General features: G+C 40.7%; 1 protein-coding gene and 1 pseudogene across 4 annotated transcripts; both read right to left on the bottom strand.

The window, feature by feature from the left end:
- Window positions 1-577: 577 nt before the first annotated feature.
- LOC135514947 (probable polypeptide N-acetylgalactosaminyltransferase 8) lies at window positions 578-9023 on the bottom strand. 4 transcript variants are annotated; one of them, XM_064938700.1, is made up of 12 exons: window positions 8597-9023; window positions 4592-4642; window positions 4146-4392; window positions 3739-3905; window positions 3423-3606; window positions 3134-3331; window positions 2815-2929; window positions 2449-2634; window positions 2056-2193; window positions 1807-1902; window positions 1488-1652; window positions 578-1372 (listed from the first exon to the last, which is right to left on the bottom strand). In XM_064938700.1, exons 1-12 carry the CDS (start codon window positions 8787-8789, stop codon window positions 1238-1240), a joined length of 1875 nt encoding a protein of 624 aa, XP_064794772.1. In that variant the 5' UTR covers window positions 8790-9023; the 3' UTR covers window positions 578-1237. The 4 variants fall into 4 exon arrangements, with proteins under 4 accessions (XP_064794772.1, XP_064794774.1, XP_064794773.1 ...); XM_064938702.1 differs by lacking the exon at window positions 8597-9023 and adding an exon at window positions 6762-6873; XM_064938701.1 differs by lacking the exon at window positions 4592-4642 and having other exon boundaries at window positions 8597-9022.
- Window positions 9024-16632: 7609 nt separating this feature from the next.
- Window positions 16633-25342, bottom strand: LOC135514945 (probable polypeptide N-acetylgalactosaminyltransferase 8; annotated as a pseudogene).
- Window positions 25343-25945: the final 603 nt, after the last annotated feature.

Genomic DNA, 25945 nt, shown 5'->3' with positions numbered 1-25945 from the left:
TGTCACTCCACACCTGCAGGAGAAGATAAGCCCATTGCCTGCATGTCAAGGACTGAAATACCCACAGATTGAGAAAGAAGCGTTGGGTATTATCTTCAGGATCTAAAAGTTCCACCCCTACCTGTTCGGATGGAGGTTCACCTTGCTGACAGAACATCGTCCCCTGACCTTTTTTCCCGCACTCTGGCAGCACGCTGAGTGCTCACAGCTATGACATCAGGTAAAGGAAGGGCTGAAGCGCATGCCGATGCTGACAGCTTGTCACGGCTTCCCCTCCAGGACAAGTCTCTGAATGTCTTTGAGTGGCCCAGCCAGAGCCAGGACTTTTTAGAATAAGGCTGTAACTTAACAATGTGAGAAAAGTAAAGTGGTCTGAATACTTTCCGAATGCACTGTATAACTCCCTGCCACCAAAGCTGTAAGAGAGAGAGAACTCATAGAGAAATCCCTGAGCAGTCGAGGACGGGTCTTCTTCAAAACTACACTGATGTCAACTCCGCTCTACATGATGTCAATGCAGAAAAATATTCTATGACCCTCTTTGTTGAAAATCTACAGTGAATCAATAAGCATAAAATACAGGAATCATATTTATTATTTCTTTGCAATTACATTCAGGACCAAGGACAGCACAGCTCAACAGCATTCCACATTCTGTGAAGAAACTGTAAATCTCTCCCCATGAAGCTATGTCCAACCAACAGCTCACTAAGATCACACACTCATCTCACTGCTGACCACTGATTGGCTTTTCAAAGCGTAATGATAATGCTATGTTCATAAAAAAGTGGGAAGGTGGTAATTACCAGTTGTGAAGTCGTAAATATCAGTTGAGTGCATTCACGTGCTTTCAACTCGTTGAGAACTCAGGTTGGCTAATGGCCAACAGGCTGCGTCAACCATAAACTGCAAATACAGCTATCATGTTTGTACAAAAATGATAGTGTTCAAAAACTTAGTGTAAATAATGTTTTGTTGTTGCATTTAACTGCTGATAATGCCGTTAAAAAGGTAATTTCCTTAGTAGGTGACGTCAGAGGTCAGCATCTGGGAGATGTTGAATCTCAGGGATGATAGACGAGTTTCCCACGGGGAATTACAGTTGGAGGGGTGTTCAAGTGGATTTTACGAATCGTTTGTGGTAAGTCCCACTTTCCCACTTGTTTATGATCGCGGCACAACTCCTATAGTCCTGCTGTATTGTCTCTGGTACAGTAGGCCTAACTATCTCAGTGTATCAGAAGTCTTTTATCACATTCCGTATTTTCCAGTGCTGCCCACTGCACTCCTGAATGATGAGCTGGTAGAAAGTGTCCTCCCCTGGGGCAATCTCCAGACATCTCTTTGTCTGTCTGTTCTGGATGGCTTTTCCCTGTAAAACACAGCAAACATTCCACTGTACAACATCACACTAAAGTCAAAGACATCTCCCATGTTTCCAACAGTTTATAAGCATCAATTTCCCTATTTCATGTCGGAGTGCTTACCTGTTGAAATTCCCAGAGCATGTGGAATCCCTTTTGCTTGGCCTCCTTGCAATCATACAGTCCTGGGGTTTGAGTGCCAATGTCCATCAGACAGCGATTACTGTTGTACTTGTGAGACTTGATGCCTCCAATGTAGATCTCCCCGCTGGCTCGATAATAACAGTTCTGGACAGAGAGGATAGATATTTAGACTTTTCTGTATCTGTGGTTTTGACAGTACTTTGCATTGTGGTATGGGTTGAATCCCGGTTCTGCTATGGTATGGACCTTAGTATACCGCTAGTTAAATTCTAAAATACTAAGCAATGATTCTACAAACCTGTGGACCAAAATAATGACATCCATATAAAATAGGTGTGTTCCCCGGAACTGGGCCTTGATCTATACAGAGATCCGTCTTCAGGTCATTGACCAGCTGTTGATTTTATGGACACAGATTAAACAGTTATAAATGTGCAAATTCCTATTCTGATAATGAGTTGGAATTATGACCCTGCGTCCAATTGAAGAAGTAATTATATATAATGAAATAATTGCAAAACAACAGTAACATTTTAGCATCACTCACAGCTCCATAACCAAGCAAGTCACCCAGGGGGTCTAACATTGGATACACATTGTCCAGATACCACTGGAAGGGTTTGCAGTTCAGACTCTTTCTCAACTTCTTCCTCTCTGAAACATCCCCAATGTCTATGCCATGATCCTGTGGTGAGAAAGAGGAAGATTCCAAAATCAGAATCACAGACTATGTGAGCAATCCTTGATGATGGCTTACCACCATCATTTTACATAGATCCTATGATCTTTATTATGGCATTGAGTAATAGAATATTTTTAGAATATTGACTGTCTAGTCTACTTATTTTCAAACACAAAGCATGCATAACAGCGATGACTGTTATTCCATAGGAGCAGCTGAAAAAACACTATTTTTTGAATGTTTTGTTGTGTACAGTACCTTCAGTGGGAGGTTCCAGGCGATGTTGACATTATGTTTGTATTCATCCATCCAGACCTCAGCCACTCTCAGAGCATTCCTCTTCATTGTAATGCTCAGGTCTGGGAGATAGGGTTTATGGGCCCTTTCGATGTGGGCTATTTTAGAACAAGGTATGACCTCGACACTTCCACCACACAGCCAAACCTAGACACACCAAACACCAAGAGACAAGTACGAGTTTATAGATATGGACTGAAGTGTCTGGATTTTGGACGTAGATTTGTTTGTTCAAACTGAACGACTCAAGAACAGAAAGCAAATCTGCAAACACAAGTCTGCTTTGATTTCAAACATTCATTCATAAACTGTAGCAGAGGGGCTTACCCGGATGCCCAGTTCAACATTTTCACCTCCATAGATTTTCATACCACCATCCAGAGCACCAATTTCCCCAAAGAACAGGCGATCAACCACTAGTATGCCCATAATGGAGGGGCTCCTGACAAACATACACAACACATAATGGTCATTTCTAAAATGGGAGACGTGACATTAATTTTAATGAATAGATAACGCAAAATAACATTACAGGTGTAAATATTAGGTAAGAATTTCCTCCCAAAGCTGTGGTTTCCTTTTCTCCTATTCAAACAGACTTGTGAAACAGGACATTCCTTCGTTGATGAAATCACAAACAACTCACTTTCCTGGCTGTGTCTCGTCTTTTAAGGCATACCACTCAGGTCTGAAGGACTCGTACATACACCACAGGGCCCAGTCAAAGGCACTTGCACTTGGCCAATAACGTGTGACTGTCAAGTCATCGAAATGGACTTTGTCAAACACCGGTGTCAACACCAACGTGCGGTCCTCCTTTATCCGAGCTAACAGAGGCTCCGCCCTGTCCACAGAAACACAAAGTGAAAACATTGCATTAAAGGAGACAAAAAAATATCACTGAGTGTCTTTATAATATAAACCATTCAGACTACCATTCCACGTGGACTTCAATGTGGGCATCCAAGATGGCCACCACATCTCCTTCAGCTTCCCTCCACCCTGAGAGGCGGGCTTGTGTGAGACCGAGCTGCTCTGAGTGTCTCACTCTCTTCAACAGGCCCGGACGCTCTTCATCGATGAAGCTGATGTAGGCATCCAACTTCTCCTTTAGGTCCTCTGGGAAAGCAGACACTTGCAAATCATTGGTACACAACAAAAGTTGAAAGCCACACTTGAGTTCAAATATACTTTCAAATGTTTGTAGAGAGCATAGACAAAGGGCAGAGAGCATAGACAAATTAGGCGAACCATTAGAGCTGTGGTCATCCACCAGTATGATGTCTTTGAGTAGGTGTTGGGGGGTCTTGTCTATGATGCTGCGGACAGCTCTCTTGATGATTGACAGGGCCTCGTCCAAGTAGATCAACACCACGCTGATGGTGGGCAGGTCATGGGGGTACTGGTGATTAGCACACCTGACAGACACAACAAAAACATTTGGTCCACCTCATATCATTCAGTCACTTCACCAAAGCTGCTGTTTCACTCTTAAAGGTAATCCATTTCAGTGTCATTCATCAAATTGCATTAAAAGGGCTGGAGATGGAATTGACCTCGGATGAGCGCAATGGAACAGACTGGTTAGAATTCAGAAGTCTTGAGTTATCCTTCATTTTTTGTGTAGAGGTGGCAGAGACATGAGGAAAAGGATTTACTTAGGATCGCGAGTATCAGGGATTTCCCTGTTCAGGGGTAGTCTGTCACTCAGGAAGGCGTTGTATCCATACATCTGAAACAACCCTTCTGCCTCTTTCTGCTCCTCCTCTGAGAGCTCATCACCCCAGGTTGTAAACAGAGCTGAGTTGGGGTACAACTTCTTCACCACCTTCCTCTCCTTCTTGACCTCGGTATCCTTCACAGCCTGCCCCTCTTTCAGACTGATCCCGTTGTTGACTGACTTCACTGTGGACACAAGACAGCTGCTCATCAAACTGTCATTAATTGGTTGTTGCTGTGTATTTCAGATTGTTTAAGGCCGCCAGAATCAATTAAAGCCACTCCTTTTGATACACACAGATTATGACCTCATTTACATAACTACTGTTTGCATTTGATTTTTAAAAAGTTGATTAATAAGGTTTGTTCTGCCTTGGAGGATTACCTTGAAGGATTACCTTGAAGTAGCTGTTTTGGCACACAGAAATTGTTGGATCTAAATGTAACACATTTTGTACATCAAACAACAGTATGCAGGATTACAGAACATTCTGATTTTTGGCCAATGTTTTTTTATCCAATCCTTTATTTGTTTATTTAAAGCCTTTATTTAATTGAGATCAAACAACAGTGTGCAGGATTAAAGCACATTCTAAAAATTATTATTGGCCATATTTTATAGATTTTATCTAATCCTTTATTTGTTTATTTAATTGAGAACAAATGTGACCGACAGCCTCAATTCAGTTTTATGTTGTAAAAAATGTTAGTGTGTTTGTTACATGAGAAAAAAGTAGAGACTCAGAGCTAGAAAATGGTATTTCATACACTGCAGTTGAGGAACAATGCGACAGTAATTCTGCATTGAAAGTTGATCAACTTGGTAGAAAAATGGCCCTTGTACATCTACTAGACAACTCTTCTTTGCCAACACCTATTCAGCAATGTTCACACCATCTTAAGCCTTAGCCTCACCCATCTCTTTAAGGATTCTAATGTGAAGACATGCTAAACGGACTAAGTAGTTTAGTAAACAACCAAAGATTTCAATACTAAAAGTAGTAGCCTACAATAGTGAAAAACTCAATAAAAATACACTTCATCTAGTCCTTGGCCTATATCCTAATCTAACTTTGGTGCAGGTCATGTTGTTCATGGTGCAGGTCAAGTCTCTGGTAAACACAAAACAAAGTGTCCAGATAAAAATATGTTATACATTTTGGTAATTTTTAGAGTACGCTAACACAATAAATTGATGGGTCATATGAAGGACATGCTATAGCCACCCCCAGCAACATCTAGCTAAGTGGATGGGTCACTATTGTCTAGACATGTACAGTACACATGTTCATGAAATACAATAGATGGCCATAATCACCTGGATATCTTGATGGGTCATGCAATCATATGGCGAAGTGGAGTCTTTTGTTTAGACATGTAAAAATGTTTAGACATGTTCAGACAACTTGTTAAATCCAAGATGGCGTAGCAGTCGAACGTGTGTTTGTCTTGTCCCATGTATAAACCTTTCTAGTTTTTTTTCCATATATATTTTAATCTCACATTCCATCTAAGTACTAAATATACTTTCCTGCAACCCGCCTCCCCCAATGTGGTACTGATCTGCTATTTTTATACTTTTTAACTGGAACCTCCATCAGCAGCTAGCCACCTAACTAGCCATGAGCTAGTAGTCATTGTTAGCCACTGGTAGCGGTCTTCACCTTTAGCTCGGCACCAGCCAGCTTTAGCTTGTTCAATACCTGCAAGTCTGCACAGCGCGATATCAACCCAGAGCATATCGAAGCATATCAGACTGCTTTTCTCTAACACGTCACTGGATTCCTGCCGCAAGCTCTGGACCATTACACTGGATCATCGTAGCTGCAACCTAGTGGCTATTGCTGGCTAACGCTTCTGTCCTAAATCAAGAACCAGATAGCCTTGAGCTAGCCTCGAGGCCCATCTCCCGGCTAGCCGACGAATGTATACCAGCTAACTCTTGGGCTACAATACCTCTTTTGCCAATTGGCCTGGACCCTTTATAGTCGACACCGAGCCCGACCGATCCATCACAACTGTAGTTGTGAAACTTGCGGTGATATTGCAGATAGCCACATCCATTTACAGAAATACTCATAATTAACATTGATAAAGATACGACTATTATACATGGAACTTTAGATAAACTTTTCCTTAAACTCTTGCGACGAGCAATCCCGGATCCGGGATCGTAATCATAGCCTCAAACAAATTAGCATAACGCAGCGGACATAAATACCCCTGTTGCACTCACAGACAATATCTTTGCCGTTTTGGAAACGTCAGAGTGTTTTCTATCCAAAGCTGTCAATTATATGCATAGTTGAGCATCTTTACGTGACAAAATATCTTGTTTAAAATGGGAACGTTTTTCATCCAAAAATTTTAATAGCGCCCCTAATGCTTAACTGGTTTGCAACCGCTGTGTCAGATTTCAAAAAAACTTTACGGAGAAAGCAAACCATGCAATAATCTGAGTACAGCCTTTAGACAACAAAGCAGCCAAAAAGATACCCGCCGCCATATTGGGTTGTCAACATTACTCAGAAATAGCATTTCAAATATTCACTTACCCTTGATGATCTTCATCAGAATGCACTCCCAGGAATCCCAGTTCCAGCATAAATGTTTAATTTGTTCGATAGTGTCCATCAGTTATGTCCAAATATCTTCTTTTGTTATGGCGTTTGGTAAACAAATCCAAATACTGTTGACATCTAGTTGACATCTAGTGAAAGCCTTGGGAAGTGAAACATAACTTATTTCACCCTGTATCTTCAATGGGGGCTGAGTTGAAAAACAACAAACCTCAGATTTCCCACTTCCTGGTTGGATTTTCTCTCAGGGTTTTGCCTGCCATATGAGTTATGTTATACTCACAGACATCATTCAAACAGTTTTAGAAACTTCAGAGTGTTTTCTATCCAAATGTACTAATTATATGCATATTCTAGCTTTTACGGCTGCGTCGCAGGCAGCTTAATTTGGGCACGTTTTTCATCCAAGCTACCCAATACTGCCCCCTACCCCAAAGAAGCTAGCTAAACAATGAACCGGATAATCCCAACTCATGTTACTCCCAATACAAACATTGTTGTACCTGTAGAATGAACCTGTAGGTAGCTAAAGCTAGTAACTAGGTTCAATGTTAGATAGCTAATATTAGGCTATAACCAGCAATGCAAATGGATTTCTGATTTGAATAATATTTCAACACAGATCACACACGTAATGTTAGCTAGCGATCCAGCAAGCTAACATTCGCTAGCTAGCTGTATGCTTTAACTTGCAATGAAAACAACTTTGACAAAATTTGAAAATTAGAATATCTAAAAATGTAGCATGATTTTACTCATATACATGGATGAACGCTTCACGGCAGACTGGAACCATTTAACTCCAGTTTGATTGTAGCTACATTTTATTTGGCCAGCATTGTGGCATGTCATTTCATTTCATATTGACTGTGGCATGTGCAGAAAATAGCCCATCACTTTTTCCAAGTGATCTGTTGATAGCGCCTGCTAAATTCAGGGCATCAATGTTGTTGAGAAAAGCAGCAAAACTTTTGTAGTTCTCTATGGCTAACGTTGCATCTTTTAAAAACAGCGCGGTAGAAAGGACTATCAACACATACTGAGCAGTTTATGTTATAGACAGAAGCATGCTACATGGCAGACCAATCCAAATTCACCTCCCGGAATGTCCAGCCCGTTCATTATCTCAGCCAATAATGGCTAGCAGGAAAGTTTCTGTCTTTTTCCATGGTTAAACCAACTGGTCTCGTAATTTAAATGTCTTACGGATGGAATACAAGTCTGTTATTAACGCACATGAAAGTTCACATTCCAGGAGGCATTTCTGCCAAAAAACACATTTTTATAAAAAAAAATGTATCTTTACTTTCAAAGATACATTTTCCCTTTCACAATCATCCCTGTGACGTGTGAAATAACTTTTTGGGGGATCAACTCTAGATGTCGGCTCATGCTAGACTCAAATTGGTTCTCAATTAAAATGTTTAACAGTGGCAGCCTGTAGTATGTGTGTTGAGAATCTTGGTGTCATTGTTGGATAGAGACTAAGAGTGAAGAGTAATAGTTGAGCATTTTATTTATGTTATTCAATTCAAATTTGTTTTTTCAAATTACAGGAGACGGAATACATATATTATAATTTGATTTCTTGGTTTTAGAACTTTAAGTTATGCAACTTAACTTAATTAAGTAAATAAAACAAGTGTCCATTTTTTTGTATTATTTGTAAACTCAGGTTCCCTTTATCTAATATTAGGTTTTGGTTGAAGATCTGATAATATTCAGTATCAAAAATATGCAAAATATAGAATATCTGAAAGGGGGGCAATACTTTTTCACAGCACTTTTAGATTTAGGAGATTGATACCTACCCAGCTTCTCGATGTGAGCCTCCATCTTCTCCAGCCTCTTGAGCATGTCCTGACCCCTGACCGAGTCATTCTGTTGGGCCCTCTGCAGTCTTTCCCCATGAGAATGAACCTCCCGCTTAATGGATGTGATGTAGAGTATTCCAGTGCCCAAGGCCAGCAAAGAAGCCAGCCATCGAACCCAGCTTAGCCTCATCGTCCCTCTGCGTTTGAGCGCTCAGCCTGGGGATACAGACAGAATGGCCTTCCTCTCTCACTGAGATCCAGGCTCGCCTGAAAGGAGGGAGGGGTGATGTAATAGAAAGTTCCAAGTAAAGAGAAGAGAAGAGCAGTCGCAGATACTCAATCAAAAATCTATTTGTTTTACTAAACAGACAAAGACCTCCAGCACAAAAGCAGAGAACAGGTCTAACTGGCCTTCAGGATGCAACATCTGTAAATAACAGCCCAAGAGGCTTGTGGGATGTCCAAAGTGACTTTGTCAGCTGCTACAGAATCACAGTGTTTCATACAATAATAATCAGTGTATCTTCAGTCCTTGTACCTCCAGTCTGCCGTCAACCATATCAGCAGTTACAAGTTTAATCCATAACATACAGCCTCTAGTCTAGTGACCATCAACCCAAGTGTTACGATCAGAACACTGGAATTCACATGTATGACAACAAACTCTAAATTAAATATGTGACCGACCAGCTCGATTCGGTCTTATGTAGCAAAATGTGAAATTGTGTTTTTTACATTAGATAAAAGTAGACTTGGAGCTAAAAAATGGTATATCATACACACAAGTTGAGAAACAATAGAAAAGTAATTCTGCTTTGAAAGTTGATAAACTTGTAACCCCAGTTTTGAGAAAATGGTCGTGGAATGTTTTGTTACACCTACTGGAGAGCTCTTCTGTCTGCACCCATTCAACGTCTTTCACACCCTCTTAAGCGTCAGCCCCACCCATCTCTTTAAGGATTTACATGTGAGGCTAAGCGCTAAACAGTGAATACAGTCGTGTACTAAACAACCAGAGATTAAGACTAAAGGCTGGTTCATACTACGTCTATCAACATGTCTGTATACAGTTGTCATTCATTATTACAGGAAACTCACAACAAAATCATTATTTAAGCTAATTACAGAAAATAGCTTATGGTTGTGAGTGTGACAAAGCAAAAGCCGGGCATTCTACTAGAGCAGTGGTTCCCAAACTTTTTATAGTTCCACACCCCTTCAAACATTCAACCTTCAACTGTGTACTGCCTCTGGCCCCATAGCCAGCGTACTCTCAAATATTGTTGTTTGCCATCATTGTAAGCCTGCCAAACACACTACATGATACATTTATTAAACATAAGAATGAGTGTAAGTTTTTGTCACAACCCGGCTCGTATGAAGTGAAAAAGAGCTCTTATAGGACCAGAGCACAAATAATAATATAATAAAAATCAATAATTTTGTGCTTTATTTAACCATCTTACATATAAAACCTTATTTGTTCATCAAAAATTGTGAATAACTCACCACGGGTTAATGAGAAGTGTGTGCTTGAAAGGATGCACATAACTCTGAAATGTTGGGTTGTATTGGAGAGAGTCTGTCTTAAATCATTTTTCACACACAGTCTGTGCCCGTATTTAATATTTCATGATAGTGAGGGCTGAGAACCCACTCTCACATAAGGTATGTGGTTGGAAAGGGCATCAGTTTCTTAAGAGCGCGATTTGCTAAGGCAGAATACTCTGAGCGCAACCCAATCCAGAAATCTGATAGTGGCTTCTGATTAAATTACATTTTCACAGAACCACTTGTTGCAATTTCGATGAGGCTCTCTTGTTCAGATATCGGTAAAGTGGACTGGAGGCAGGGCATGAAAGGGATAACGAATCCAGTTGTTTGTGTCATCCGTTTCCGGAAAGTACCTACGTAATTATGCACCCAACTCACTCACAGTGCTTCGCTAAATCACATTTGACATTGTCTGTAATCTTGTGTTCATTTGCACACACGAAATTATACAATTATTGAAAGACCTGTGTGTAGTCCTTGTTAAAGCAAGCAGAGAAGAGCTCCAACTTCTTTATCATAGCTTCAATTTTGTCCCGCACATTCAATATAGTTGCAGAGAGTCCCTGTAATCCTAGATTCAGGTGAGAAAAAACATCACCCAGATAGGCCAGTCGGAAACTCGTCATCATGCAAGCGGTCAGACAAGTGAAAATGATGGTCAGTAAAGAAAACTATAAGCTCATCTCTCAATTTAAAAAAATGTGTCAATACTTTGTCCCTTGATAACCAGCGCACTATGTATATTGTAAAAGTGTTACATGGTCGCTTCCCATATCATTGTATAGTGCAGAAAATACATGAGAGTTCAGGGGCCTTGCTTTAACAAAATTAACCATTTTCACTCTCGTGTCCAAAACATCTTTCAAGCTGTCAGGCATTCCCTTGGCAGCAAGAGCATCTCGGGGAATGCTGCAGTGTACCCAAGTGGCTTCGGGAGCAACTGCTTGCACGCGCATTACCACTCCACTGTGTCTCCTTGTCATGGCTTTTGTGCCATCAGATACCAACATGAGCAGCAGCTACGTTTGGCTACATATGGACTGTTAGTGGATTTCTCGCGAGAGAGTAACGTTTAATGTGATTGGATGTTAATTATTTGACTAGGCTACCTGTATTTGACATTGTGGTGTTATTTCACTGAACACTAGATGGTTACATTTTATTTTTGGCAGTGAAACGAGGCGACTCAGGCGAGACAACAACCTCACCCAAATGTATAGCCGCATTTGAAAATATAAATTAACCTCTTGAAACTCTGTTGGCAGTATTTCATTTTTGGATGAAAAACGTTCCCGTTTTAAACAAGATATTTTGTCACAACAAGATGCTCGACTATGCATATAATTGATAGCTTTGGAAAGAAAACACTCTGAAGTTTCCAGAACTGCAAAGATATTGTCTGCGAGTGCCACAGAACAGGAGCTACAGGCAAAACCAAGATGAAACTGCAACCAGGAAATGAGCAGGATTTTTGAGGCTCTGTTTTTCATTGTCTCCTTATATGGCTGTGAATGCGACAGGAATGAGCCTCCCCTATCTATCGTTTCCCCAAGGTGTCTGCAGCATTGTGACGTATTTGTAGGCATATCATTGGAAGATTGACCATAAGAGACTACATTTGCCAGGTGTCCGCCGGGTGTCCTCCGTCATTTTCAGCTGCTGGTATTTTTCCATGGGATTCTGAGACGAAAGCAGGCTTCCACAAACGGCATATCAATGAAAAGATATGTGAAAAAACACCTTGAGGATTGATTCTAAACAACGTTTGCCATGTTTCGGTCGATATTATGGAGTTAATTTGGAAAAAGTTTGACGTTTTGGTGACTGAATTTTCGGTTCGTTTCGGTAGCCAAATGTGATGTACAAAACGGAGCGATTTCTCCTACACAAAGATTCTTTCAGGAAAAACTGAACATTTGCTATGTAACTGAGAGTCTCCTCATTAAAAACATCCGAAGTTCTTCAAAGGTAAATGATTTTATTTATTTGGTTATCTGGTTTTTGTGAAAATGTTGCGTGCTAAATGCTACGCAAAATGCTAAGCTAGCTTGCAATACTCTTACACAAATGCTTGATTTGCTATGGTTCAAAAGCATATTTTGAAAATCTGAGATGACAGTGTTGTTAAGAAAAGGCTAAGCTTGAGAGCAGGCATATTAGTTTCATTTCATTTGCAAATCGTTAACGTTGCGTTATGGTAATGAGCCTGAGGCTGTATTCACGATCCCGGATACGGGATGGGTAGTATCAAGAAGTTTAACTGTAAAAATGTGAAGAAAACTGTAAATAAAAGTACATTTATAAACAAAAATGTGAATCACATTTTTATTTGGCGTACCCCTGACGGCATTGCATGTATCCCAGTTTGGGAATACCTATGCTAGAGAATTTTAGAATTTAGGGAATGCCTTGTTGGCCTAATGTTATATCCTAATTTGACTTTGGTGCAGGTCATGTTGTTCTTCGCATTACCATATCTGATAAACACACACTATACCAAATAAAATCAATGTTCATTTGTCACATGCACAGGATAAAGAAGGTGTAAACGGTACAGTGAAATGGTTACTTACATAGTGGATTATTTTGTTTAAACATGTAGCTAGCTAGTTAGCTAGCTCATGTTACACCCTGCATGACTCTACAGGTATTTAAACGTTATCCAACTCGGTTCAATGTTAGCTCGCTAGCTAACATTAGGCTATAACTAGCAATGCAAATGGATAGGAGAAACGAATAATATTACTACACTAATCATACAAGTAATGTTAGCTAGCGAGCTAACCAGCCTACATTAGCTAGCTAGTTCACAGTACGCTTTAACTTGCAATGAAAATGACTTCATGGCAAAATTTGAAACGTATAATATCTGAAAATGTAGTTAGCTAGACTCTCTTACATGGAACACTTCTCCCTTTCTGTCATGGATGCCATGTCCCCCTTAGTTTTAAGATGTAATCTGGAGACAGGTGATTTATACAACAGCCATCTGTGCTCTCTTCTCGATTCCCACTGCATTTGCAATCAAATGCCTGAGGTTTCTCCATCTCCTTAGCTATCATACTCGGCTTCCACCGGGCATTCCACTTATTTCAAAACCCGGTCCTCCAGAAAGTGGAGCGCTATCTTTTAAAAAAATGCACGTTAGAAAGGATTACCTACAAATACTGAGCAGCTCATTATAGACAGAAGAAGAGTGCTACATGGCAGACCAATCTAAACTCATCTCTTGACATAACCATTATCTCAGCCAATCCTGGCCAGCGAGAAGGTTCCTGCTTTTTTCCGTGGCTGAACCAGCTAGGCTCGTAATTTAATAATTTTATTTGTATTTACAGATGTAATACAAGTTTGTTATTAAGGCACATACAAGTTCACATGTTCCAAAAGGCATTTCTGCCAAAAATGCATTTTGATTAAAAAAAAACATTTATTTTACATTCAAATGCCTCTCCTGTGAAGTTGTGACCTGTGACATACGCCTCGTTTCCTGAAACAAGTCACATATTTATTTCACCTTTATTTATATGAATTATTTATATGAACTTTAGTCATCTTTAATATTTCCATTAAAGGTGAGCACAGTCACGTATATTTGCCTCTGGCCCATGAATGTTTACCTTGTAACATCATAGTCTTTTGTCTTGAAAAATATATCAACAATGAAAAACTAGGCTATAATGAGATAATCAAACATGCATACTTGTGCAGACCAGGTGGGCACTGAAAGTGGAGGAAATTCCTCTCAAAGTATGAGAGTCTTTAAATCCTCGGAGGGGCAGTGACCAAAAATCCTGCTGCCATTTTAGGGATGTGGCAATCCGCTCAAAACAGAATAAAATATTGATTGATGTTTTCGTTGAAATGCGGTACAAGCTGCGAACGTGAAAACCAAGATGGAAGGGTGCTAAAATGCCTCTAACTCAGGGGTGGGCAGTTCCTCGAGGGCCTGATTGGTGTCACAGTTTTGCCCCAGCCACAGCTAACTCACCTGACTCCAATACTAATTGGAGCACTTGGTCATTTTGAGGAAACAATGGAAAAAATGCTTACATGGAGCGTTTTTGATTTTCTTGTGACAACTAATGACATTAAAAAAAAAAAGTGACAACATTCCCGTGTTTTAATGGGAGCTAAAACGTTTAACCTGCTAAGTAGCCTGGTCCAGCCTGAAAAAGCAGGTGAACAGTCATTTGTGTACATTGTTAAAACCTTGGAAGGACATTTTTGCCTCAAGCCACTTCTAATCTTAGAGAGATTCAGGTTTCACAAACGGAACCAAGAGGAGGGTGAATCCATTGTCCAATATGTTGCAGTACTAAAGAGTGAGCGTGAGAGGTTCTATTTCTGGAACCACACTCCTAGGGTCCTCACCTTCTCCCTGTAGGCTGTCTCGTCATTGTTGGTAATCAGGCCTACTAATATACAGTATATATTTACAAAAAATATATATGGAGGATTGGAAATCATGCAGACAATTCTATTGATGGAAGCTACAATCTATCTGCAATATTAAAGCTGATCTACCCCAAAAACAAAAAAATTATCAAAACATTATTTTTCAACTTAAAACCCCCCACCTAAAAACAGTGACTAAAGCTATCTAAATAAGTTAATGCTCTCTTTGTATCAAAAGGTGTGACTCCTTGCAAAAATGTCTAAAAATAATTTTTCACTTTGTCATTATGGTGTATTATGTGTAGATTGATTTGATTAAAAAAAATGTAATCCATTTTAGAATAAGGCTGTAACATAACAAAATGTGGAAAAAGTCAAGGGGTATGAATACTTTCCGAATGCACTGTATAGGTTGGAATTATGGTTAATTGTTTAGCTAGCTAGCTACATGTCAAAACAAAATACTATAAGATAATGATTACATGAACCATCAATTTAGCCAGGTGTGTCTGGGGTTGATGGCAGCCATCTATTGTATATTATTAACATGTGTACATGTCTAGACAATAGTGGCCCATCCACTTCGTTAGAGGTCTCTGGAGAGACTTGAAAATAGCTGTGCAGTGACACTCCCCATCAAACCTGACAGAGCTTGAGAGGATCTGCAGAAAAGAATGGGAGAAACTCCCCAGGTACAGGTGTGCCAAGCTTGTAGTGTCATACCCAAGACGACTTGAGACTGTAGTCACTGCCAAATGTGCTTCAACAAAGTACTGAGTAAAGGGTCTGAATACTTATGTGTATGTGATATTTCAGTTTTTCATTTGTTATAAATTTGCCCCCCCCCAAAAAAATGTATTTTTAATGTTTTTGCTTTTTCATTTAGAATAAGGCTGTAACGTAACAAAATATGTAAAAAGACAATGGGTCTGAATACTTTCCGAATGCACTGTACAGGCTTATACAGTGGGGCAAAAAGTATTTAGTCAGCCACCAATTGTGCAAGTTCTCCAACTTAAAAAGATGAGAGAGGCCTGTAATTTTCATCATAGGTACACTTCAACTATGACAGACAAAATTAGATGAATTTATTTTTTATGAATTTATTGCAAATTATGGTGGAAAATAAGTACTTGGTCACCTACAAACAAGCAAGATTTCTGGCTCTCACAGATCTGTAACTTCTTCTTTAAGTGGCTCCTCTGTCCTCCACTCGTTACCTGTATTAATGGCACCTGTTTGAACTTATCAGTATAAAAGACACCTGTCCACAACCTTAAACAGTCACACTCCAAACTCCACCATGGCCAAGACCAAAGAGCTGTCACAGGACACCAGAAACAAAATTGTAGACCTGCACCAGGCAGCTGAAGCCTTTGCATGAGTTAATGAGAGAGAACAAACGCTACTTTCAAGAAAGCAAAGGCAGTGTTGATTGATAAGGTGTTGATTCACTTCAACCCATCCAGTTCAACTGGCCTGTGACACTTCCCCATATGAAGTTGGGGCCGTCGTGTCACTCCACACCTGCAGGAGAAGATAAGCCCATTTCCTTCATGTCAAGGACTGAAATACCCACAGATTGAGAAAGAAACGTTGGGTATTATCTTCAGGATCTAAAATTCCACCCCTACCTGTTCGGGTGGAGGTTCACCTTGCTGACAGAACATCGTCCCCTGACCTTTTTTCCCGCACTCTGGCAGCACGCTGAGTGCTCACAGCTATGACATCAGGTAAAGGAAGGGCTGAAGCGCATGCCGATGCTGACAGCTTGTCACGGCTTCCCCTCCAGGACAAGTCTCTGAATGTCTTTGAGTGGCCCAGCCAGAGCCAGGACTTTTTAGAATAAGGCTGTAACTTAACAATGTGAGAAAATTAAAGTGGCCTGAATACTTTCCGAATGCGCTGTATAACTCCCTACCACCAAAGCTGTAAGAGAGAGAGAACTCATAGAGAAATCCCTAAGCAGTCGAGGACGGGTCTTCTTCAAAACTAAACTGATGTCAACTCCGCTCTACCTGATGTCAATGCAGAAAAATATTCTATGACCCTCTTTGTTGAAAATCTACAGTGAATCAATAAACCACAAATGAGCTTAAATAGAGGAATCATATTTATTATTTCTTTGCAATTACATTCAGGACCAAAGACAACACAGCTCAACAGCATTCCACATTCTGTGAAGAAACTGTAAATCTGTCCCCATGAAGCTATGTCCAACCAACAGCTCACTAAGATCACACAGTCATCTCACTGCTGACCACTGATTGGCTTTTCAAAGCGTGATGATAATGCTATGTTCATAAAAAAAGTGGGAAGGTGGTAATTACCAGTTGTGAAGTCGTAAATATCAGTTGAGTGCATTCACGTGCTTTCAACTCGTTGAGAAACTCAGATTGGCTAATGGCCAACAGGCTGCGTCAACCATAAACTGTAAGTACAGCTATCATGTTTGTACAAAAATGATAGTGTTCAAAAACTTAGTGTAAATAATGTTTTGTTGTTGCATTTAACTGCTGATAATGCCGTTAAAAAGGTAATTTCCTTAGTGGGTGACGTCAGAGGTCAGCATCTGGGAGATGTTGAATCTCAGGAATGATAGACGAGTTTCACTCCTGAATGATGAGCTGGTAGAAAGTGTCCTCCCCTGGGGCAATCTCCAGACATCTCTTTGTCTGTCTGTTCTGGATGGCTTTTCCCTGTAAAACACAGCAAACATTCTACTGTACAACATCACACTAAAGTTAAAGACATCTCCCATGTTTCCAACAGTTAATAGGCATCAATTTCCCTATTTCATGTTGGAGTGCTTACCTGTTGAAATTCCCAGAGCATGTGGAATCCCTTCTGCTTGGCCTCCTTGCAATCATACAGTCCTGGGGTTTGAGTGCCAATGTCCATCAGACAGCGATTACTATGGTACTTGTGAGACTTGATGCCTCCAATGTAGATCTCCCCGCTGGCTCGATAATAACAGTTCTGGACAGAGAGGATAGATATTTAGGCTTTTCTGTATCTGTGGTTTTGACAGTACTTTGCATTGTGGTATGGCTTGAATCCCGGTTCTGCTATGGTATGGACCATATTATACAATTGGCTACATTCTAAAATACTAAGCAATGATTCTACAAACCTGTGGACCAAAATAATGACATCCATATAAAATAGGTGTGTTCCCCGGAACTGGGCCTTGATCTATACAGAGATCCGTCTTCAGGTCATTGACCAGCTGTTGATTTTATGGACACAGATTAAACAATTATAAAAGTGCAAATTCCTATCCTGATAATGAGCTGGATTTTTGAACCTGCATCCAATTGAAAAAATAATTATATGCACCAAACACACTTGGTGAGGAAATATATCCAGAACAACAGTAACATTTTAGCGTCACTCACAGCTCCATAACCAAGCAAGTCACCCAGGGGGTCTAACATACCTTAAGGGAACATTTCGACATTTTCTGTATGGTTAGTGAGAAAGTCCATATTGCAAATGTACCGTCCCTTACTAGACGTCCGAAAACATTTGTAAAACTCGGGGACGGCGTCGGGCCGAGCGGCAGGGCCAGACCTACCGGGAAGTCATCAAATGAACTTTGTCGGACATTCGGTTTTCGTTTTATAAAATAATCAAATTTTGGTCATTTTTCCGCTATCCCGGAAAATCCCACAAGAGGGCATAAGCAATCAAATTGCAGTTTGACAAAACATCACGAATCACGACGGGCCTTATCTCGAAAACTGAAAATATTTAGAAGCCGAAACTTGGTGAGCATAGGCTTGGCATAATGGGCAGGTGGCCCCAAACAAGATGGCGTCTAGGCCTCAACGGTTTTTGAGTTATGGCATTTTTCTGGGATTAAAGGTCCAAAATGAAAATAGAGAAATTATTTTTTCACTTCACGTCAAAGTCTAGGAGCCTCCGGTGTCAATAAAAAAAAAAATCAACCATTTATCTATCGTCAATTAAGAGAAATCGCACAATGACAGATTGGTGATGTTCAGATATAGGTGGTTTTTTTTCAACAGTGACAGATCCAGTTGCAGGGTGTTCATACGAATATTTTTAAAGTGTGCTGCGGAGCTCTGCGAGATTTCTGTGATTTTCTATGATTTTCTGAAATAACACACTCACTAAACCCTCCGTAAATAACTCAGTTCTTAACGTAAAGACTTAAAACTCAGGATTCTGTAAAGGCATACCCCAATCAGGATATGGGTTTATTTATAGCTTCCTGTGCCAACAGGAAGGGCCTTAAATGGTGTCATAGTGGCTGTTTCCAAGGGTTAAAAAGGTCAGATCTTTTCAAAACTTCATATGTGTGATTAGGCAACCCTCCTGAACTGTAAAATCAGTCATTTCTCCCAACAGATGTCAAAGAAAAGCTCTCACACACACACACAGCAAGGATGGAGTGACAAAGCGCGGTGCTTAAAGACACAGAGAGCAGGCAATGGCATAAACATAATCCCAAGGCCGTGCCGAGTTCAACGAGATATCCCGCTTGACCGTAGCTCGCTCGGTCTGAGAGCAGCGACCATTAGAAAAGTAGGCCCAAAATGAAGCCTGCACCACAATGTCATTTGCTTTTGGGTGACAGTGAGAGAACCGTTAGGGTGAGAAACACAATTCAAACACAGGAATGTTCCTAAGGTCCCCCCGATCCGTGCAAGCCTAACCTTGACCATGTGGCATTAACCCTTCACAGTTAAAAGAAGGTGTTTACATCAAACAGTTTGCATTGACTTCTCTCCCCATAGGAATACATTGCCTGCTCCTCTAAATTCAACCTGAGGCCTATGTGGGTTATGAATGCCTTATGAACCTGTCTTTGATGACAGTCCATCAGCACACTATGAGGTCTACCTGTGTTGATTCTAAGCTTCCTGGACCAACCGGAAGTGCTTAAAATCACCCTAAAAGTGTATATCCATACCCTGCCTGCAATTTGATAGTGCATTGAACCCTGTGTAAATCAGTCAATTCTTAACGTAAAGACTTAAAACTCAGGATTCTGTAAAAGCATACCCCAATGAGGATATGTGTTGACTTATAGCTTCCTGTGCCAAACGGAAGTGCCATAATTGGTGTCTCAGGGGCTGTTTGGAAGGGTTAAAAAAATCAGATCTGTCCAAAACTTCATATGTGTGATTAGGCAACCCCCATGAACTGTAAATCAGTCATTTTTCCCATAAAAATTCAAAGGAAAACTAAATCACACACACACACAGCTTGGAAGTAGGGACCCATTGGGGTGCGTAGAGACATACACTCCCTGCATTAGTTAACCTTGTTGGAACTTTTAAAGAACCGTCAGACCTAGAGTTCCGAAACTTTAGAATCCTGTTCAAGACCTCAGGTCGATAGTGCATGGTGAGTTACGGCGCTCTAGAAGGTTCTCGGACCGAGAAACAGCCTCGTACATTTGCAATGACTTCAATTCATTTTGACCATTACGAAAATGGCGACATTTAGAAATGTCCCAGAGTCACAAGACTAGGTGCATTGTGACCGTCTCGGCCCATAGAGACAGAACCCAACGTTTCTGTCCGATAGCTCATTCAAGGACCCCGTAGCAAGTAATTGAAAAAAGTGGATTTTCAGCACCAATTAGGGTTTTACTCGGACACCAAATGACCTATCGAGCCGAAACTTGGGATTCGGGGTCGCCTCAGCTAGACCTACACATAACACAAGAAATGGACCCGCAGCTAGAACGTAACTACATGTTTTATGTTTTTTTTATGGTTTGAACCGAAGGCGTTGTGAATTTTGGGCCAGCTCTGAAGTATGTGATACTTGGCTCCTAAACGAGTTGGGAAAAGTGGGTTTGGTGTCAGTTTGTATCAGTTTGGTGTCAGAATGATATCAAATTGACTGATGGACAGTGACTTGCTGGTGACTCTTGTCCATTTGCAATATGTTTAAACTGTGAGGTACCATCACCAAAAGTGACATTCTGAAATCAACCCTAACGAGCGATGGAGAGGTACCAGAATCACTGCCCAGCCATCCCGAGTTCATCGGGCCAGTCAATTTGGCATTCCTGCACGATTTTTATAGCATGACAAATTTGTGATGGTGAATGCCCAGTTAACCATATGGCAAATGCACAGTGACTTTGCAAGAGTGAGAAAACATAAACAAATGGACATTCTGAAATCAACCCTAACGAGCAATGGAGAGGTACCAGAATCACTGCCCAGCCATCCCGAGTTCATCGGGCCAGTCAATTTTGCATTCCTGCGCGATTTTTATAGCATGACAAATTCGTGATGGTGAATGCCCATTGAACCATATTGCAAATGCACAGTGACTTTGCAAAAGTGAGAAAACATAAACAAATGTTTATGAAATCAACACCACGAGTGATTGAAAGGAACAACAATCACTGCCCGGCCATCCCGAGTTCATCAGGCCAGTCAATTTTGAATTTCTGCAGGATTTTTGAGCATGTCAAATTTCTTATGACATTTGGCCCTCACAAAACATATGCCTTATGCACAAGTAAAAAAATAAAATAATTTATGATAATAAAATATGACTAAAGTATGTTGATACAGTTCTTATATGTGTGTAATTGACACAAAATTCAAAAGAATTTCGAAAAACGGTCCAGAAAGCACTTTTTTAGGGGTGTGTGAAGTTTTTTATGAAATTTTGCAATTTTTGACTTTTGACTTTTGACTTCCTATGAAATCATATTGCAAATGGACAAAACATGTGCCTTATGCGCAAGTAATTAAAAAAAATTATGATAATAAAATTGGACAAAAGTATATTCATACAGTTCTTACACATGTGTAATTGACAAAAAAAGCAAAAGAAATTCGAAAAACGGTCCAGAAAGCACTTTTTTAAGGGGTGATAAGCTTTTGACAAAAAAATCATTTTTTCAAAATTTGGCTTTTGGATGTTGACTTGGGGTCCATTTCCTATATGAAAAACCAAGGTGGAGCGCACATGCCACCTGTTGGATTTTTGAAGTGTTACAACTGGCAATTGCCATATGGCATTTGCAAAACATTTTGCATGAATCAACGCCGATTTGGGTGGTTTTGTCCATCGTGTACATGGTTTGTACTATGCCAATGTTTTCCCATTCATTTTTGTCCATTTCAGGGGGGTATTCCCTTACATTGGATACACATTGTCCAGATACCACTGGAAGGGTTTGCAGTTCAGACTCTTTCTCAACTTCTTCCTCTCTGAAACATCCCCAATATCTATGCCATGATCCTGTGGTGTGAAAGAGGAAGATTTGTAAATCAGAAACACAGGTTGTGTGAGCAATCTACCTATTATCCACTTGGTGATGGCTTAACGCCATCATTTTACAAAGATCCTATGATCTTTATTATGACATTGAGTAATAGACCATTCTTATAATATTGACTGTCTAGTCTACTTATTTTCAAACACAAAGCATGCATAACAGCGATGATTGTTATTCCATATGAGCAGCTGAACAAAACCTACTTTTTGAATTGTTTGTTGTGTACAGTACCTTCAGTGGGAGGTTCCAGGCGATGTTGACATTATGTTTGTATTCATCCATCCAGACCTCAGCCACTCTCAGAGCATTCCTCTTCATTGTAATGCTCAGGTCTGGGAGATCGGGTTTATGGGCCCTCTCGATGTGGGCTATTTTAGAACAAGGTATGACCTCGACACTTCCACCACACAGCCAAACCTAGACACACCAGACACCAAGAGACAAGGATGAGGATGAGATATGGACTGAAGTGTCTGGATGTTGGACGTAGATTGGTTTGTTGAAACTGAACGACTCAAGAACAGAAAGCAAATCTGCAAACACAAGTCTGCTTTGATTTCCAACACTCATTCATAAACTGTAGCAGAGGGGCTTACCCGGATGCCCAGTTCAACATTTTCACCTCCATAGGTCTTCATACCACCATCCAGAGCACCAATTTCCCCAAAGAACAGGCGATCAACCACTAGTATGGCCATAATGGAGGGGCTCCTGACAAACATTCACAACAAATCATGGTCAATTGTACACTGGGAGATGTGACATTCATTTTAATGAATAGATAACGCAAAAAAATTATCCAGGTGTAAATATTAGGTAAGATTTTCCTCCCAAAGCTGTGCTTTGCTTATCGCCTATTCAAACAGACTTTTGAAACAGGACTATCATCTGATGATGAAATCACAAACAACTCACTTTTCTGGCTGTGTCTCGTCTTGTAAGGCATACCACTCAGGTCTGAAGGACTCGTACATACACCACAGGGCCCAGTCAAAGGCGTTTGCATTCGGCCAATAACGTGTGACTGTCAAGTCATCGAAATGGACTTTGTCAAACACCGGTGTCAACACCAACGTGCGGTCCTCCTTTATCCGAGCTAACAGAGGCTCCGCCCTGTTCCCAGAAAGAGGCTCCGCCCTGTTCCCAGAAACACAGAGTGAAAACATGGGGACGCAGAAAAATGTCACTGAGTGACTTTATAATAAAAACCATTCAGACTACCATTCCACGTTTTACTTCAATGTGGGCATCCAAGATGGCCACCACATCTCCTTCAGCTTCCCTCCAACCTGAGAGGCGGGCCTGTGTGAGACCGAGGTGCTGTCCAAGTAGATCAGCACCACACTGATGGTGGGCAGGTCAATGGGGTACTGGTGATTAGCACACCTGACAGACACAACAAAAACATTTGGTCCACCTCATATCATTCAGTCACTTCACCAAAGTTGCTGTTTCACTCTTAAAGTTAATCCATTTCAGTGTCATTTGTCAAATTGCATTTAAAGGGCTGGAGATGGAATTGACCTCGGATGAGCGCAATGGAACAGACTGGTTAGAATTGAGAAGTCTTGAGTTATCCATAATTTTTTGGTGTAGAGGTGGCATAGAGATGAGGAAAAGGATTTACTTAGGATCGCGAGTATCAGGGATTTCCCTGTTCAGGGGTAGTCTGTCACTCAGGAAGGCGTTGTATCCATACATCTGAAACAACCCTTCTGCCTCTTTCTGCTCCTCCTCTGAGAGCTCATCACCCCAGGTTGTAAACAGAGCTGAGTTGGAGTACAACTTCTTCACCACCTTCCTCTCCTTCTTGACCTCGGTAGCCTTCACAGCTTGCCCCTCTTTCAGACTGATCCCGTTGTTGATTGACTTCACTGTGGACACATGACAGATGTTCATCACACTGTAATACATGTGTTAAGGCTGCCAGAATCAACCCGAGTTAGTCCTTTTGATAAAACAGGGCATGACCTCATTTACAGTATCTGCCTTGGAGAATTACCTTGAAGTAACCAAAGTCAAACTTTATTTTTTATTTGTAATAGTAAGCAATGTGGCAAAATTTGGCACAGAGAAGTTGGTAGATCAACATGTTAACAAATGTTGTTCAACATGCAACAGCATACAGGATTAAATAACAATCTGAAATTATTATTTTATTAGATCTGTCACGATATTCTTAATAATGGTTGGACCAAGGCGCAGCATATGTTGAGTTCCACATACGTTTAATGAATAAAGTGAAACTTAAGCAAATACAAAACAAATAAAGAATAAACGAACCGTGACGACAATTTAGTGCGAACAGGCAACTAAACATAAACAATATCCCATAACCCACAGGTGGAAAAATGCAGCTTAAGTATGATCCCCAATTAGAGAGAACGATTACCATCTGCCTTAAATTGGGAATCATAAATAAACCCCAACATAGAAAATCAAACCTCGAACCCCACATAGAAATAATAAACTAGACTAAAAAACCCTAGTCATGCCCTGACCTACTCTACCATAGAAAATAAAGGCTTTCTATGGTCAGGACGTGTCACGGCTTTCTTTGTGGGAAGGAGGAGCGGACCAAAATGCAGCGCAGTTGTGATTCATTTGATTTAACACGGAAACTATACACAATTAAACTAACAAAATAACAAATGTACGAAAACCAAAACCAGCCCTATCTGGTGCAAAACACAGAGACAGGAACAATCACCCACAAACACAGTGAAACTCAGGCTACCTAAATATGGTTCCCAATCAGAGACAATGACTAACACCTGCCCCTGATTGAGAACCATATCAGGCCAAACACAGAAATAGACAAACAAGACATCCAACATAGAATGCCCACTCAGATCACACCCTGACCAATCAGAACATAGAAACATACAAAGTAAACTATGGCCAGGGCGTGACAGGACGTGACAAGATCCTTAGTTAGTTCATTTAAACCCTTTTATATAACTGAGAACAAATTCCCTTTTACAATCATCACTGTGAAGTGTGAAATAACTTTCTGGGATCAACTCTACATGTAGGCTCAGGCTAGATTCTAGTGTGTTCCCAAACCCTCCCCTCTAAATCTGCCCTACCAGCTACAACAGTGGCAGACTGCAGTCCGGGTACAGTATGTGGACAGAGCTACTGACATTTCCCTTCCAGGTAAGTCACAGTTAAATGAAGGAGATTGAGACTTACCCACCTTCTCAATGTGAGACTCCATCTTCTCCAGCCTCTTGAGCATGTCCTGGCTCCTGACCGAGTCATCCTGATGGGCCCTCTGCAGTCTTTCCCCATGAGAATCAACCTCCCGCTTAATGGATGTAATGTAGAGTATTCCAGTGCCCAAGGCCAGCAAAGAAGCCAGCCATCGAACCCAGCTTAGCCTCATCATCCCTCTGCGTTTGAGCGCTCAGCCTGGGGATACAGACAGAAGGGCCTTTCTCTCTCCCTCTCTCACTAAGATCCAGGCTCGCCTGAAAGGAGGGTGGGGTGATGTAATAGACATTTTCCAAGTGAACAAAAAAGAAGAGCAGTCGCAGATAGTCAATTAAAATGTATTTGGTTTATTACAAGTTGGAACAGAGAGAAAAATCCAGTCCATAATTATATAACACGTTTAACTGGTGTTCTCTGAGAACGCCCTTATATCCTTATCAGCATATTATTGTTCTGTAAACACCAGCCTGAGGCTTGTAGGAAGAAAAAACAGAAGGCAGAGATTTTATCAGCTGCTACAGAATAATAATCCGTGTATCCTCTGTCCTTGTTCTTACAGTCTTGTGTCAACCATATCGGCAGTTATGAGTTTAATCCATAACATACAGCCTCTCGTCTAATGACCATCAACGCGAGTGTTACGAACAGATCACTGGAATTCACGTGTGTTACACAAACTCCAAATATGCTAAACATTGTTTTGATCACTTTAAATTAAATACGAACTTTAGTCATAAATAGTCCCATTACAGGTGAGGTGCTCCATACCTGTCTGGCTGGCTCTCAGAGGGTGCAAGTTTCTCGTCACTCTCCTCCCCTAGGCCAGCGGACCTTTCTCTGCTGTCAATCATTGTAAGTGTCAATCCAGTCCCTGGTCCTGGAGTTTGGGTCGATATGAC

This window comes from Oncorhynchus masou, chromosome 26 (assembly GCF_036934945.1).
Source record: "Oncorhynchus masou masou isolate Uvic2021 chromosome 26, UVic_Omas_1.1, whole genome shotgun sequence".
In the NCBI taxonomy this organism is placed as follows: Eukaryota; Metazoa; Chordata; class Actinopteri; order Salmoniformes; family Salmonidae; genus Oncorhynchus; species Oncorhynchus masou.
Note: the sequence above shows the minus strand (reverse complement) of the source record. Positions and strands in the feature narration are given on the sequence as shown.

Coding starts and splice junctions, on each gene's coding strand:
- LOC135514947 (XM_064938700.1), bottom strand. CDS start 8,789: ATGAGGCTAAGCTGGGTTCGATGGCTGGCTTCTTTGCTGGCCTTGGGC. Junction 3,332..3,422: donor ATTGAAGTCCACGTGGAATG/GTAGTCTGAATG, acceptor TTCTGTGGACAG/GGCGGAGCCTCTGTTAGCTC. Junction 2,930..3,133: donor GACGAGACACAGCCAGGAAA/GTGAGTTGTTTG, acceptor TATGTTTGTCAG/GAGCCCCTCCATTATGGGCA.